The following is a 13,803-nucleotide window of genomic DNA, read 5'->3' on the forward strand; positions in this document are numbered from 1 at the left end:
CACCGCTCCTAGGCCGTCATTGTCTTAACTGACTTGCCTAGTTAAATAAAGGTATTTTAAAAAATTGGCAAATCGGCGCCCAAAAATACCGATTTCCTATTGTTATGAAAACTTGAAATCGGCCCTAATTAATCAGCCATTCCGATTAATCGGTCGACCTCTAGTCTGAACAGAGGATCTGCTTCGGGAAAGACGTTTTCCTAGTTGTAATGTTTGTAAATTGACGTTGCTCTTATATCCAATAGTTTTTCTCAGCTGTATGTGATAAGATTTCCTGGGGTAACCAATGTAAGAAATAATACAATAAAAAAAAACGAAATAATGCATAGTTTCCTAAGAACGACCATCTCTGTCGGCGCCATGCTGTTCAGAGTCTGTGGGAAGCTTTAGAGTCGACATGGGTCAGCATCCCTGTGGAACACTTTCGACGCCTTGTAGAGTCCTTCCCCCTTACAAATTAAGGTTGTTCTGACGGCAAAGGATGGGTGCAACTCAATATTAGGAAGGCACTCCTAAAGTTTAATGTACTCTGTGTGTCACTATCATATATCATTCATGTTCACTTGCATGATGCAGCACATTAGTTCTCTTCACCTTTGTAGACCGTTCATTTCCAGTTGTCTGTACATTATATTTATAATTGGTGTGTCTTTCTCCAGCAACCGTGGAGTTTCGATCCTCGATGGAGGGTGGAGTCTGCACTCGTGAGCCCTCTAGTATGAAGTCGTCCATGGTCCTGCCTTCCAAGAAATCTGTTGGTTTCCCCAACAACGTTCAGGACAATGTCGCCAAGACCCCCATGTACCACAAACAGCCCCCTGCGCTGCCCCCCAAACCTTTCAACAGGATCCCCAACCACAGCACAGGTAAGCACACACACCAACAACTACAGTGATCCTGCCACTGATGCCCCTTGTTAGACTAATACAAAGGCACTGTTAATGTGCCAAAGACATGTGAAACCCACAAAGAGATTTGCTGATCTCCTTCAACAAAGGGAAAGTGGATTGGATGGTGTCAGTCAGGCTCTTCCTGTAGTTGTCTCCCCTGAGAGTGAGGAAGGACAAACACAGGTGTACACCTAAGGCCCAGACCTGTCAACAACTGGGACATTGGGACAAGCGTTTTTACATGCAATGTAATCATGTTTGGCACTGAATACCAAGATAGACGATTGACTGAACTGGCAAATGGCTTTACAGTACAGAGCTCTGAGACACACACACACACACAGTGAAAGTTTGTTCAGTCAGTTATGTAGTTGAATAATCATAAACCTATTGTCAGTAGACATGCGCGCACACACTGTCTGTGCAGATGGAGAGATTAGTATCATTAAGTCCCAGTGTAGCCAGGTCAGCTGTTGTCTGCCTGTCTGTGCTAGAAGTGGCAATAGCCTAATCTAATTCTCCCTGCTCAATCAAACCTGGGCATTCTACTGTATACTGTCATGTTGATCTGCTCTATCCAACTTTTTCCTGTCTCTTACAATATGGCTTGGTGATTGTTCTTAGAGCCCTGCGCTTTCCCTGGTCAGGACACACTAATCTGTAGTCCTACTTATACTCACCACTTACCAGTTAAGACATGGTGGAAGGGGCCTCCAGGGTGGCGCAGTGGTCTAAGGCACTGCATCACAGTGCTAGGTGTGCCACCAGAGACTGGGTTCGAGCCCAGGCTCTGTCGCAGCTGTCCGTGACCGGGAGGCCCATGTGGCGGCGCACAATTGTCCGGGTTAGGGAGGGTTTGGCCGGCAGGTCGCTAGTGTCTCGTTGCGCACTAGCGACTCCTGTGGCTAGTGGGCGCAGTGCACGCTGAACAGGTTGCCAGGTTTACAGTATTTCCTCCGACACATTGGTGCGGCTGGCATCCATCCGGGTTGGATGTGCATTGTGTCAAGAAGCAGTGAGGCTTGGTTGGGTTGTGTTTTGGAGGACGCATGGCTCTCGACCTTCGCCTCTCCCGAGTCCGTACAGGAGTTGCAGCGATGAGACAAGACTGTACCGATTGGATACCATGAAATTGGGGAGAAAAAAGGGGGTAAAATTTAAAAAAAGACATGGTGGAAGAATGAACATGTCAAAGCACTGATCAAACATGGATGTTTACCTGTTTCTGTCTTTCTCTACTCATCTGTCTCTCTGTCCAGACTCTTGTCAGCAGATGAAGCTGCCTTGTATGCCAGGCCAGGGAGGCAAGCTATCTCCTCCTCTACCTCCCAAGAAATTGATGATCTGTGTGCCTCAAGGGGGAATGGACAACTCTTGCTCCTCACCCTCTCCCCTCGGCACCTTCTCCCAGCCGAAGTTCCCCCCTCCACATGGCCACCTCCAAGGCCATCCCCCCCACCATGGCCCTCTGCTGCCCTCGCATCTCACATCCCTAGCCAACCTCCACCAGGGGCTCCAGGGGGGCGGGAAGCACCATAACCACGGACACGCACACAACCAAGGCCACCAGCTCCATCTGCAGTATGGCTCCATGCAAGGCCATGCCCCCAGCCGCATCATCGAGGAGCTCAACAAGACGCTGGCCTTCAACCTGCAGAGGCTGGAGAAGTGAGTTGTTGTATACACATTATTAAATAAAACCATTTATGTATCTTTATGGTTGTATAGCTTTTGTCCAGGACGTTGCAGGTAGAAATTAAGAGTTTAGATGGTACAACTTTATGATGGGCGTGAAGTGTAACATCTGTTCTATATCATACATTTCTGTCTCCAACACTCACCATAGATAAATTAATCAAATGTGAAGACTTGTATGTATTGAAGACGCACTATCTGTCCAGTATAGCGGGTCCAGCTGGTTTGTAGGTCAGATCACCCCTGCCTGGTGTTATTGGGGTCAGGCTGCCACCATGTGACTTTGATGTAGAGGTCTGACCCAGCTCGCCCCGTTCCACTGCGACAGAGTGGCCCACTTTGATAGCAGACTGTGTGTGGCACCATGGCACACAGGCTGCCTCCAGAGGCAAGTCTGGCACAACTGATGCCACAGCCTGTCCTCCCTCCCCCTAGCAGACATTGGCCAAATGAATACGGAGAAATGTATTGAGGAATTGGACTAAATTTCTCTGTATTTTATGTGACACTTGGTTGCAAATATCTCAAAATTGGGACAAAAAAAATAGACCAGAATGAATCGATCAGCTGTTCTCCCTTATCTTTCAACTGAAATGAGTTGGTACAGCCAGTATTATCGTATCATTTGTATAGACTGGAATATCATGTGTAGAGGGGTAGTGTAGAATAACTAGGATCTCTTATTTCTGAAATGAAATATCAGACCTCTTATTCATTCAGGTTGACTATGTATGCATGAGTATGATACCATCTCACAGCAGGGGATCCTCTTATTCATGCACACACACAGTCCCTCCCTGGTCCTCTGATTGCTTGCTTTGCGTGTCTTATGGTGAGCTGAATGGTCCCTAGTGGGCTCTCACAGCAGGGGCTTGTGATTAGTCATAGCGTGATAGCAGTGTGGGCTGTCTGATATGTAGATTTAAACCCCGCTCTACAACTGACTACAGTATGGAACCAGCCCCTCATCAACCCAGTTGATTGACAACTTTGTTTCTTTGAACCTGAATGGTCTGTGATGTGAAGGATATGATCAACTATCTAATGCAGTGGTCACCAACCGTGACCTTCAAGGCATTCCTAGTCAATCACCAAACATTTCTGTAGAAAAGCCAACGATAAGGCCTTGCATTCCTATTTTTTTGCACTGTTGGTGGCAGGTGCACTTGATTCAGAAGCCCAGCGTGCCGGGTAGGCAAGGTGTTCCCATTTTGAACCATTTAATTTATCTGAAGGGACGAACATTGCCTACCCGGCGACCAGGAGAGCTAAATCAAGTGTGCCTACTGTGCTGGCCAATCGGATAGCTCAAATCACCGTGCCTACAGCTTCCACAACCCCACAGCAAAGTTTGATACTAACCTACGTGAGATTTAATAACTTTTGAAACCTTGACCAGAGAGATACTGTCAAAGAATACAGCAAAGAGCTGCTGTTTTTATGAGTGAGTTCATGTTTTAGTTTTTATACAGCACTGTCAAATGTTTTTTAATTGTTTTTATTCAAGACATAATGTGCTTCTCCCTAATTCCACTCGTGCTACAACCAGCACTGTATCTGGAATTAATTAGTTATCATTAGGCCTGTGTTTTATTATTAGTAGCTCATGTCAATTTTAATATTGAGGAATATTTCACTTTCTCTGGTCATAGGAACAACGTGGATTTGTGCATGAGGTAGAAATAATGTGGTGTGACTCGAGTTTCGCCATCAGGTGGACGACTGTCCCCTCTCTGGTCAGTCTCACCGGAGGAAAGGAGAGAGCAGGGGCCCTCTGCTGCGCTCTCCCTCCGCTGAGACTGCCCATCAGATGCTGGTACCATCAGCTCAGTAAAATCATTTATTTCAATTTATGCTCAGCTGTGCCTCACAAGTGATACAACTTATCGATTTTGTTATCAAAGCTTGAGTTTTGATACATAATATAATAGTGTAGTCTGAGAATAACAATACTGTCAGACCAAGCATAGCCAATATGCTGTGATTAATGTATTAGACCTACTGCACAATCCTCATTCTGACTATTTTTACAAGGTAATGTTGCATAGGCTTCCATTTCTTTTGAAGTTGTGTTTGTTAAATTCTGAGCGCTAGATCTCGGCTTGCTTTTTGACTCTGAAAATGATTTAGACTCCGATCAGTGGTCACCAACCTTTTCTAATGGTATGTAGGCTAATGTGGCAGTCAGACTGACCTCCCTCCTAGGAACCTATTGCTCGGATAACCAGATATGTTTGTCTGTCTCACTAGTTCAATGGCTGCAAGTCAAGGTGGACAATTTGGTGCTAATGACCATGATCCAGAAATGGCACAGCCTCGACCTCGCGCATCGAGTGCGTCAAGGCAATTCCAGCCAGACTGCCATTTTCTCAAATGACTACACAGGAGATGGGGAATGAGTCAACCACTTGTAGAGTCATGATCATAGTGGCTCTCTTCAGCACATTGTTGCATTTCTAAAGCAACCATTAGATTCACACTGGAAAAGGAAAAGTGGTAGATTGAATCTTCATATTAATCTCTTCTATCCATCATTACCACTAACATTAACACTTACCTTCTGGCCTCTTCTCCCTGCAGCAATGCAATGCATTCTGGTCAGTGTAGTCTTCTGGACAGAAGCCAGGTGCCCTCTGAGATCATCGACGAGGACGACAAAGAGAACATGCCCAACGAGTCTGACTATGAGGACCTGCCCAGCATGTACAAAAATGAGGATGATGATGATGAGGATGATGAAGATGATGATGAGGATGATGACTCGCTCTTTACAAGTAAGATCACCATGGTGGACACACACACGTTAGGGTAATGTTGTGTTTTAACTCCTGGTGTCTGTGTCTAGGTACCCTGGGTCTGGTGAGGTAATTTCTTTATTTAACTCCTGGTGTCTGTGTCTAGGTACCCTGGGTCTGAAAGTGTTGAGGAAGGATTCTCTGGCTGTCAAGCTGAGTAACCGTCCATCTAAGAGCGAGCTGGAGGAGAAGAACATCCTGCCCATGCAGACTGATGAGGAGAGGCTGGAGTCCAGGCAGCAGATAGGCACCAAGCTCACACGGTGAGAGAGGGAGCACACGCGTGCACACACACAACCTGCCCAAGGAGGATTGAAAGGTGGACCAGGATCTTTTCAGTTGTCATCTGTTCTAGTCACAGATGGATAGTGACTAGAACAGACTCCATTGTATTTTCATAAATAGAGTGACGTGTCCATTTGATATGTTACATATCTTCAACATCTTTAATGTAGCACTAGACCAAGCAGACCTCTTCTGCAATGCCAACAGCTCTCTGATGTGTTTTGAAAGGCGTGTCCATTTCTCCTCTATAACAGAGCTTTCAGGAAACAGTTGTCAACAGCCAAATATTGCACTGTGGCCTACTTTGGGAAAATGGTCTGATATCCCCACTAACATAACTAGCTATGACTAATCTGGCTTTTTAAAAGCGCAATGGAAGCCTCCTTTTTATCAAAACACTTTTCCATCACTTTAGTTGTATTTTCTTTCCATCCGTTTAAAGATTAACCCTCCACCTCGTTAAGAGGGGCGCTGAGAGCTGAGCTGACCTAATTTCAGCAATGCATCAGCTCTCCGTCTCGCTCTACATTCTCTCCCTCCCTCTTTTCTTCCCACTGCCTGCCGTCCTCCCTCGCTCACTGAATCACCACGGTGATATGTGCCAAGGCATTACCGCACCACTCCTCCACACACTCGCTATACTGATGGCTCTCTCTCTCTTTCACACACACCAACAGCTCTCACACATACAGCACCAGCGCACACATTCAGTGGTAAGGGAACGGACACCTTAGAAGCCCATATGAAGTGATTACACATTCATATAAACACAGCAGTAACACTTTTCATTGTTTCACATTCAATTTGAATATGGCAATATACAGATGGGTTATTTTTAATCCAAGGTGAACATGACCTAGCCATGCAGTCTTTGTCAATTAATCTATGGTTTGATTTGAATCTACCATCACTGAACAGGATTCTGTTTGGACAGAACAGGCCTGGCCAGTAGGGAAACAATGAGATGGTAGTGAGTGAAGAGGTGGACAGCATGGAACAGAGGGAGTAGAAGAGGGAAGAAGATGACTGGGTGTTAAAGAGAGGGAACATCATGGTTTAATGTGAAAGAGAAGAGGGCGTACTCTGCCACTATTCCATGCTGTGATTGGCACATGGTGTGTTGTTCCCAGAAGGCATTATGTTGTTCCCAAAATGCTCCCTGTCTCTCTATCCTTTACGCAGTGCCATTGTATGCATCTTAAATGGCACCCTATTCCTTATGTTTTGCACTACTTTTGGGGCCCTGGTCAAAAGCAGTGCACTATATAAGGAATAGGGTGCCACTTGGGACACACTATCAGCGTCATGACTCCCAATTTCATGCCATTTGCCATGTGCATTGTGCTCCTCTGTAGCAGATCTCTTTGTGGCACGCCAATAAATGGATGGTTCTAATCCTGAAGGAGGTCATTGTGACCTTAGCCATCTCCTCCTCTCTCCTTATTGTGATGGAGACTTAATGGACGGTATAATAGATTTTCATATTGGTAATTTCATCATTTATTGTGTAATTCTTTATGATTATGGCAATGGCCTCTTGTATAACGATGATGAATTTATGATTTGGGACAAGCGCGGAGGTCAGTCAGACTGTCTGAAGTTGGGTTGAGGTCGGCACCGGCATGTGTTTGTGTAGATCTGCAGAACCCTGAGCAGAAGTGGAGACGTCCGGCAGACTCACTGTCTTGTTTCTCCGGGACGCGTGCAGCCAAGCGAGACACTGAGATGAGGCAACACAAGGCGAGCCAATCAGTCTCTCTGTAACTTGAGTAACTCTGGGTCCTGGACATTGTAGCAGCAAACGCCCGGCAGAAACCTAGGCTGAATAGCTACTTCTGCTGTGTTCAGAACTTATTCCCCAAAACCCAAATGTTAGAATGTCATACTGTATTCAGCCAATCATGTCAGGAGCTTGACGTCAAAGAAATTTGATACAAGAGCTCTCGCTCTCTCGGCATAAATTAGGAATGGAGTCTTTTTTAAAAGCGTTGACTTTAACTCCTTTAACTGCTTACAAACAGTCATACATTCTCACTCCCCTATTTTTTCTTTATTTCTCCCCTATTTTTTCTTTATTACTCCATATCTCTTGCTCTACCCCTCAGGGGTGCAGAAGTCACTGGATCAACTAGAAAAAAATGTAAATCTTACTTTGTTTAGGGAAGTCACATTAACTAGGAGGGGGGATAGAGAGATGGGCATGGTTGACTGAACTGTATAATGTGGTGCTGTATGCTTCTGTTACAGCATATACTTTTGTGTGATTAAACCAGATTTCGTAACTGGTGTTATGTCTGGAAATAAATGAGGGTGATGTGCACATCCTGACCTTGACAATACTGGTCTAAATAAAATAACCTGAGAGAAAGGAATGAGCCCTGCACGCAGAATATTGTGGCTCACTGCCTTGAATCCAGTCAGTTTCTATTCATGTCTGTCAAAGAATAGATGTAGATTTCTGTAGTGACTGAGATGCCATCCGTCCTGACGTGCCAACTCAGCCATAGCTATCACCCTGGTGCTGGCTGGCACTCGAGCTGTCACTCAAACTGTCACTTAGATAACACTGGCTGGATGGAGTGCTCTAAAAGAGAAGTGACCGCAGGCTAGATGAGTAGGAAGAGGAACGGATAAAAAATTGTCATGTGGTTTGGGTATGGACTTTGTCCTGAGACGACGCGCACAGCATTTGAAAGTGAGCTGCTTAGTTTAAGTTGACTGCGAAATATTCATGTTTGCATGCTTCTGTCGACTCAAATTATAAATTCGTTTTTTTTTGCTAGGTTGCGTTAACTAGCACTAGTCAGCTGTACCTATGCCAAAACTCTTGTATTTTTCATCCTATAGTTAGTTTATCCATCATTTTAAATAGTGAGCCAACCTGTTTTTAGCACTTATTCCATGACTGATCAAAACGTTTTCTCATGCTCTCTCGTCTCTCTTCAGCTGACATATAGTGAGCAATATGTTTAGAACATCAAATCACAACACATAGAAAATCTTGTGCATTGCAATGCACATCGTATCGGCACCTAAGTATCGTGAAGCCCCTGGCAATTCCCAGCCCTACTATCAATGTAAGTTGAGTTGCCCATGTTTAGTACTGTTGTCATCTATGGAGATTTGGCTAGTTGACAGAGTTTGCTTTTGTTGTTCAGGGGGTTTATCATGTTGGGTTTTTGTACTACCTTGTGTTTGGTTGTGTTTGTGCAGGCAGTTGAGTCAGAGGCCCAGTGCTGAGGAACTGGAACAGAGGAATATCCTGAAACGTGAGTACTGTATGTACCTCGACCTTCTGAACCTATCATTATAACATATCATCATTTATATAGACAGTAGCAATTTACTGATGATAATCACCTCACTATTAAACCACTCTAATGTTATCCCTTTTACAACTATTCCCAGTGACTTGACTTACCCTAATGTACCATATTATTCCACATTTAATAAGTATTTTATGCAAGCCGCCTCAAACCACAGTTGCCCTGGTTATTTCAGAGGCCTACTTATCCTGGAGCCAGTGGAATACATCTTGCCTTTCTTCTCTCTCCTTCATCTGAGGAAGGCAAGGCGGTGTGGTTCCCTCAGGATGCCGGCTAGGGCCAAGGAGGCTGATTTCTCAGCTCAAACACACTCCGTATCAGAGAGACGCAGGCAGGCGATAGCAGCTTGGGCTCCTCTGCTTTCATCAAAGACCGGTTTACCAGCAGTGCCTTGGTCTCCCAGAGGTTGCTCTGTGATTGGCAGTGTGTGTGTAAGGAGAGGATAAGCAGGGTGTGCCATTCCTGAAATGTTAGTCTCCCCCACAACATAGCCTAGGTTAAATAAATGGGGCATGCCTTTTATTTACATTTAGCAGACACTCTTATCCAGAGGGACTTACAGGAGCAATTAAGCTTAAGTGCCTTGCTCAAGGGCACAATGACAGATTTTTCACCTAGTCTGCTCGGTGATTCATACCAGCAACCTTTCGGTTACTGGCCCAACGCTCTTAACCACTAGGCTACCTGTCGCCCATTTATCAAATGGAACTTTCTGTTTGGACTGGCACTCCAAACCAAGACTACAGTGGTATAGTTAGGCAATTAACACAGAACTCTGTCATGTGTTTTGGAATAGCAAGTATAGAATGTTTTCAGTCCTCTTCCTCCTTTTTGATTTTAACTTCTTCACTCTAAAGCTGGAGGGTGCTTATCTGATCATTAGTTTGGAGGGTGTCCATGGAAAAGGCTAAGAGTAATCTCTAGTGAGACGGGAGTATTTCTTCTGAGCAAAACTGGGTCTGAATATTCTAATTTGTTCTCTAGAAGCATTTTAATGTAACGTACACCAGCCAACCAACCCCATGTGAATGAATGTGGAAGAACTAGCCATGTGGGAATTGGGGATAGAGAGAGACAATTTCCCTTCTGTTTCTGCAAGGCAAATAGTCCTACATTACAAACAGGTGATGATGATGATGATAAACCATTTAAGGCTTTGAGATATTCAGTGACGTGGAATATTAAGTATGTTTCTGTGCTGCATTTTAATCCACTACATTATGTAAATGAGGTGTTTTTCTCCTTCCAGTAGTGGGAAAACCTCTCCTAAGCAGCGCAGCCCACTTGTGTGCCCTCTGACCCCTTGTGTTTCCCACAGCGCTCAACGAACAGGAGGAGTTGGAGGAGAAGAGGGAAATAAAACGCAGATTAACGCGAAAGGTAAGGCAGGAAAGGGGCTTCCAAAAAGTAGGAACTGTGTCACTGCAACCTTTAAGGTCCTAAATGATGTCACCATTGCCCTTGATTCCAAACAATGTTGTGCTGCTATTTGTATTGCCTTGGCCTAGGTCATTCCATTCTTGTGGGCCGGCTAAGGAGTATTGGTGTCTCTGAGGGGTCTTTGGCCTAGTTTGCTAACTACCTCTCACAAAGAGTGCAGTGTATAAAGTCAGAACATTGCTGTCTCAGCCACTGCCTGTCACCAAGGGAGTACCCCAAGGCTCGATCCTATGCACCACACTCTTCTCAATTTACATCAACAACATAGCTCAGGTAGTAGGAAGCTCTCTTTTATCCATTTATTTACAGATGATACAGTCTTATCAGCTGGCCCCTTCCCGGATTTTGTGTTAAACGCTTTAGATCAAATCTTTCTTAATGTCCAACAAGCTTTCTATGCCCTTAACCTTGTTCTGAACACCTCCAAAACAAAGGTCATATGGTTTTGTAAGAAGAATGGTGTGATTACTACCTCTGAGGGTTTAAAGCTTGAGGTAGTAACCTCATACTTGGGAGTATGGCTAGACAGTACACTGTCCTTCTCTCAGCACATATCAAAGCTGCAGGCCAAGGTTAAATCTAGACTTGGTTTCCCCTATCGTAATCACTCCACTTCCACCCTAGCTACCAAACTAACCCTGATTCAGATGACCATCATACCCATGCTAGAATGCTAGACATAATTTATGGATCTCGAGTGACTGGATGTTCTTTACCATTCGGCCATCAGATTTGCCAACAATGGTCCTTATAGGACGCATCACTGAACTCTATACGCTGTAAACTGGTCATCTCTGTATACCTGTCACAAGACCCACTGGTTGATGCTTATTTATGAAACCCTCTTGCCCTCCCCCTCTGTCTGAGATACCTACTGCAGCCCTCATCCTCAACATACAACACCCGTTCTCCAAGTCACATTCTGTTAAAGGTCCCCAAAGCACACATCCCTGGGTCGCTCCTCTTTCCAGTTTTATCTGCATCTCTTCATTCAAAGACTCAATCATGACTCTTACTGACAGTTGTGGTTGCTTTGCGTGATGTATTGTTGTCTCTATCTTCTTGCCCTTTGTGCTATTGTCTGTGCCCAATATTGTTTGTACCATGTTTTGTGCTGCTACCATGTTCTGTCGCTACCATGCTGCGTTGTCATGTTGTTTTGCTGCCATGCTATATTGTTGTCTTTAGGTCTCTCTTTATGTAGTATTGTGGTGTCTTGTCGTGATGTGTGTTTTGGTAGTCGCCGCAGGAGGCCTTTTGGTAGGCCGTCATTGTAAATAATAATTTGTTCTTAACTGACTTTCCTAGTTAAATAAAATATATATTTTTAAACTTCCAATTCCATCCTGACTACAAAAATAGCTTTAAAAAAAGACTGCATAAACCCTATGGGCAAACAGCGTGCCAACCACCGAGGCTCACAGTTGTTCTTTAAGGTGTTGGACAGGACAGACTGTTCACACAGCAATACGAACAGCACAACAATTACTCACTCTGGGTGAGAGGAGAGCAAGGTGTAAAATCAGTGGTAGTCACAGCACTACATCTCTCAGGTCATCCCAGGGGACAGTAGTGTCCTCGGTGTCCTTGGCACTGGCATTTGTGAACAAACCCTAACGATGCCCTCATACAACTAGTCATACATTTCTTAAACAAGAAGCCCCTTATCACTCTCAGATGCAGGTATGTAGTGTGGCTTGGGACTGTAGTATTTATTTACTAAAGTCAAACCAAAATCACTAGTTTTATTTTGAATTTTTATTGTATTGATGTTGGTTTGTTTCCTGACTACAGATGAGAATGTGATATCTAGCTACAGTGCCTTGCGAAAGTATTCGGCCCCCTTGAACTTTGCGACCTTTTGCCACATTTCAGGCTTCAAACATAAAGATAAAAAACTGTATTTTTTTGTGAAGAATCAACAACAAGTGGGACACAATCATGAAATGGAACGACATTTATTGGATATTTCAAACTTTTTTAACAAATCAAAAACTGAAAAATTGGGCGTGCAAAATTATTCAGCCCCCCTAAGTTAATACTTTGTAGCGACACCTTTTGCTGCGATTACAGCTGTAAGTCGCTTGGGGTATGTCTATCAGTTTTGCACATCGAGAGACTGACATTTTTTCCCATTCCTCCTTGCAAAACAGCTCGAGCTCAGTGAGGTTGGATGGAGAGCATTTGTGAACAGCAGTTTTCAGTTCTTTCCACAGATTCTCGATTGGATTCAGGTCTGGACTTTGACTTTGCCAGTCTAACACCCGGATATGTTTATTTTTGAACCATTCCATTGTAGATTTTGCTTTATGTTTTGGATCATTGTCTTGTTGGAAGACAAATCTCCGTCCCAGTCTCAGGTCTTTTGCAGACTCCATCAGGTTTTCTTCCAGAATGGTCCTGTATTTGGCTCCATCCATCTTCCCATCAATTTTAACCATCTTCCCTGTCCCTGCTGAAGAAAAGCAGGCCCAAACCATGATGCTGCCACCACCATGTTTGACAGTGGGGATGGTGTGTTCAGCTGTGTTGCTTTTACGCCAAACATAACGTTTTGCATTGTTGCCAAAAAGTTCCATTTTGGTTTCATCTGACCAGAGCACCTTCTTCCACATGTTTGGTGTGTCTCCCAGGTGGCTTGTGGCAAACTTTAAACAACACTTTTTATGGATATCTTTAAGAAATGGCTTTCTTCTTGCCACTCTTCCATAAAGGCCAGATTTGTGCAATATACGACTGATTGTTGTCCTATGGACAGAGTCTCCCACCTCAGCTGTAGATCTCTGCAGTTCATCCAGAGTGATCATGGGCCTCTTGGCTGCATCTCTGATCAGTCTTCTTCTTGTATGAGCTGAAAGTTTAGAGGGGCGGCCAGGTCTTGGTAGATTTGCAGTGGTCTGATACTCCTTCCATTTCAATATTATCGCTTGCACAGTGCTCCTTGGGATGTTTAAAGCTTGGGAAATCTTTTTGTATCCAAATCCGGCTTTAAACTTCTTCACAACAGTATCTCGGACCTGCCTGGTGTGTTCCTTGTTCTTCATGATGCTCTCTGCGCTTTTAACGGACCTCTGAGACTATCACAGTGCAGGTGCATTTATACGGAGACTTGATTACACACAGGTGGATTGTATTTATCATCATTAGTCATTTAGGTCAACATTGGATCATTCAGAGATCCTCACTGAACCTCTGGAGAGAGTTTGCTGCACTGAAAGTAAAGGGGCTGAATAATTTTGCACGCCCAATTTTTCAGTTTTTGATTTGTTAAAAAAGTTTGAAATATCCAATAAATGTCGTTCCACTTCATGATTGTGTCCCACTTGTTGTTGATTCTTCACATAAAAATACAGTTTTATATATTTATGTTTG

At 44.1% G+C, this 13,803-nt stretch overlaps 1 protein-coding gene across 7 annotated transcripts in view; it reads left to right on the plus strand.

Moving 5' to 3' along the window:
- LOC110530432 (phosphatase and actin regulator 1) overlaps window positions 1-13,803 on the plus strand; it is a 91,172-nt gene that overhangs the window by 68,346 nt on the left and 9,023 nt on the right. For 5 of the 7 annotated variants that reach the window (XM_021613491.2, XM_036986064.1, XM_021613489.2 and 2 more), the window contains 6 exons: window positions 660-866; window positions 2,150-2,558; window positions 5,166-5,359; window positions 5,487-5,643; window positions 8,879-8,943; window positions 10,310-10,371. In XM_021613491.2, coding sequence (XP_021469166.2) covers window positions 660-866; window positions 2,150-2,558; window positions 5,166-5,359; window positions 5,487-5,643; window positions 8,879-8,943; window positions 10,310-10,371 — 1,094 coding nt within the window. The remainder of the gene's footprint in view (window positions 1-659; window positions 867-2,149; window positions 2,559-5,165; window positions 5,360-5,486; window positions 5,644-8,878; window positions 8,944-10,309; window positions 10,372-13,803) is intronic. The other 2 variants (XM_021613492.2, XM_021613490.2) reach the window with 1 other exon arrangement.

The sequence above is a fragment of the Oncorhynchus mykiss genome, chromosome 8 (genome assembly GCF_013265735.2).
Source record: "Oncorhynchus mykiss isolate Arlee chromosome 8, USDA_OmykA_1.1, whole genome shotgun sequence".
Lineage (NCBI taxonomy): Eukaryota > Metazoa > Chordata > Actinopteri > Salmoniformes > Salmonidae > Oncorhynchus > Oncorhynchus mykiss.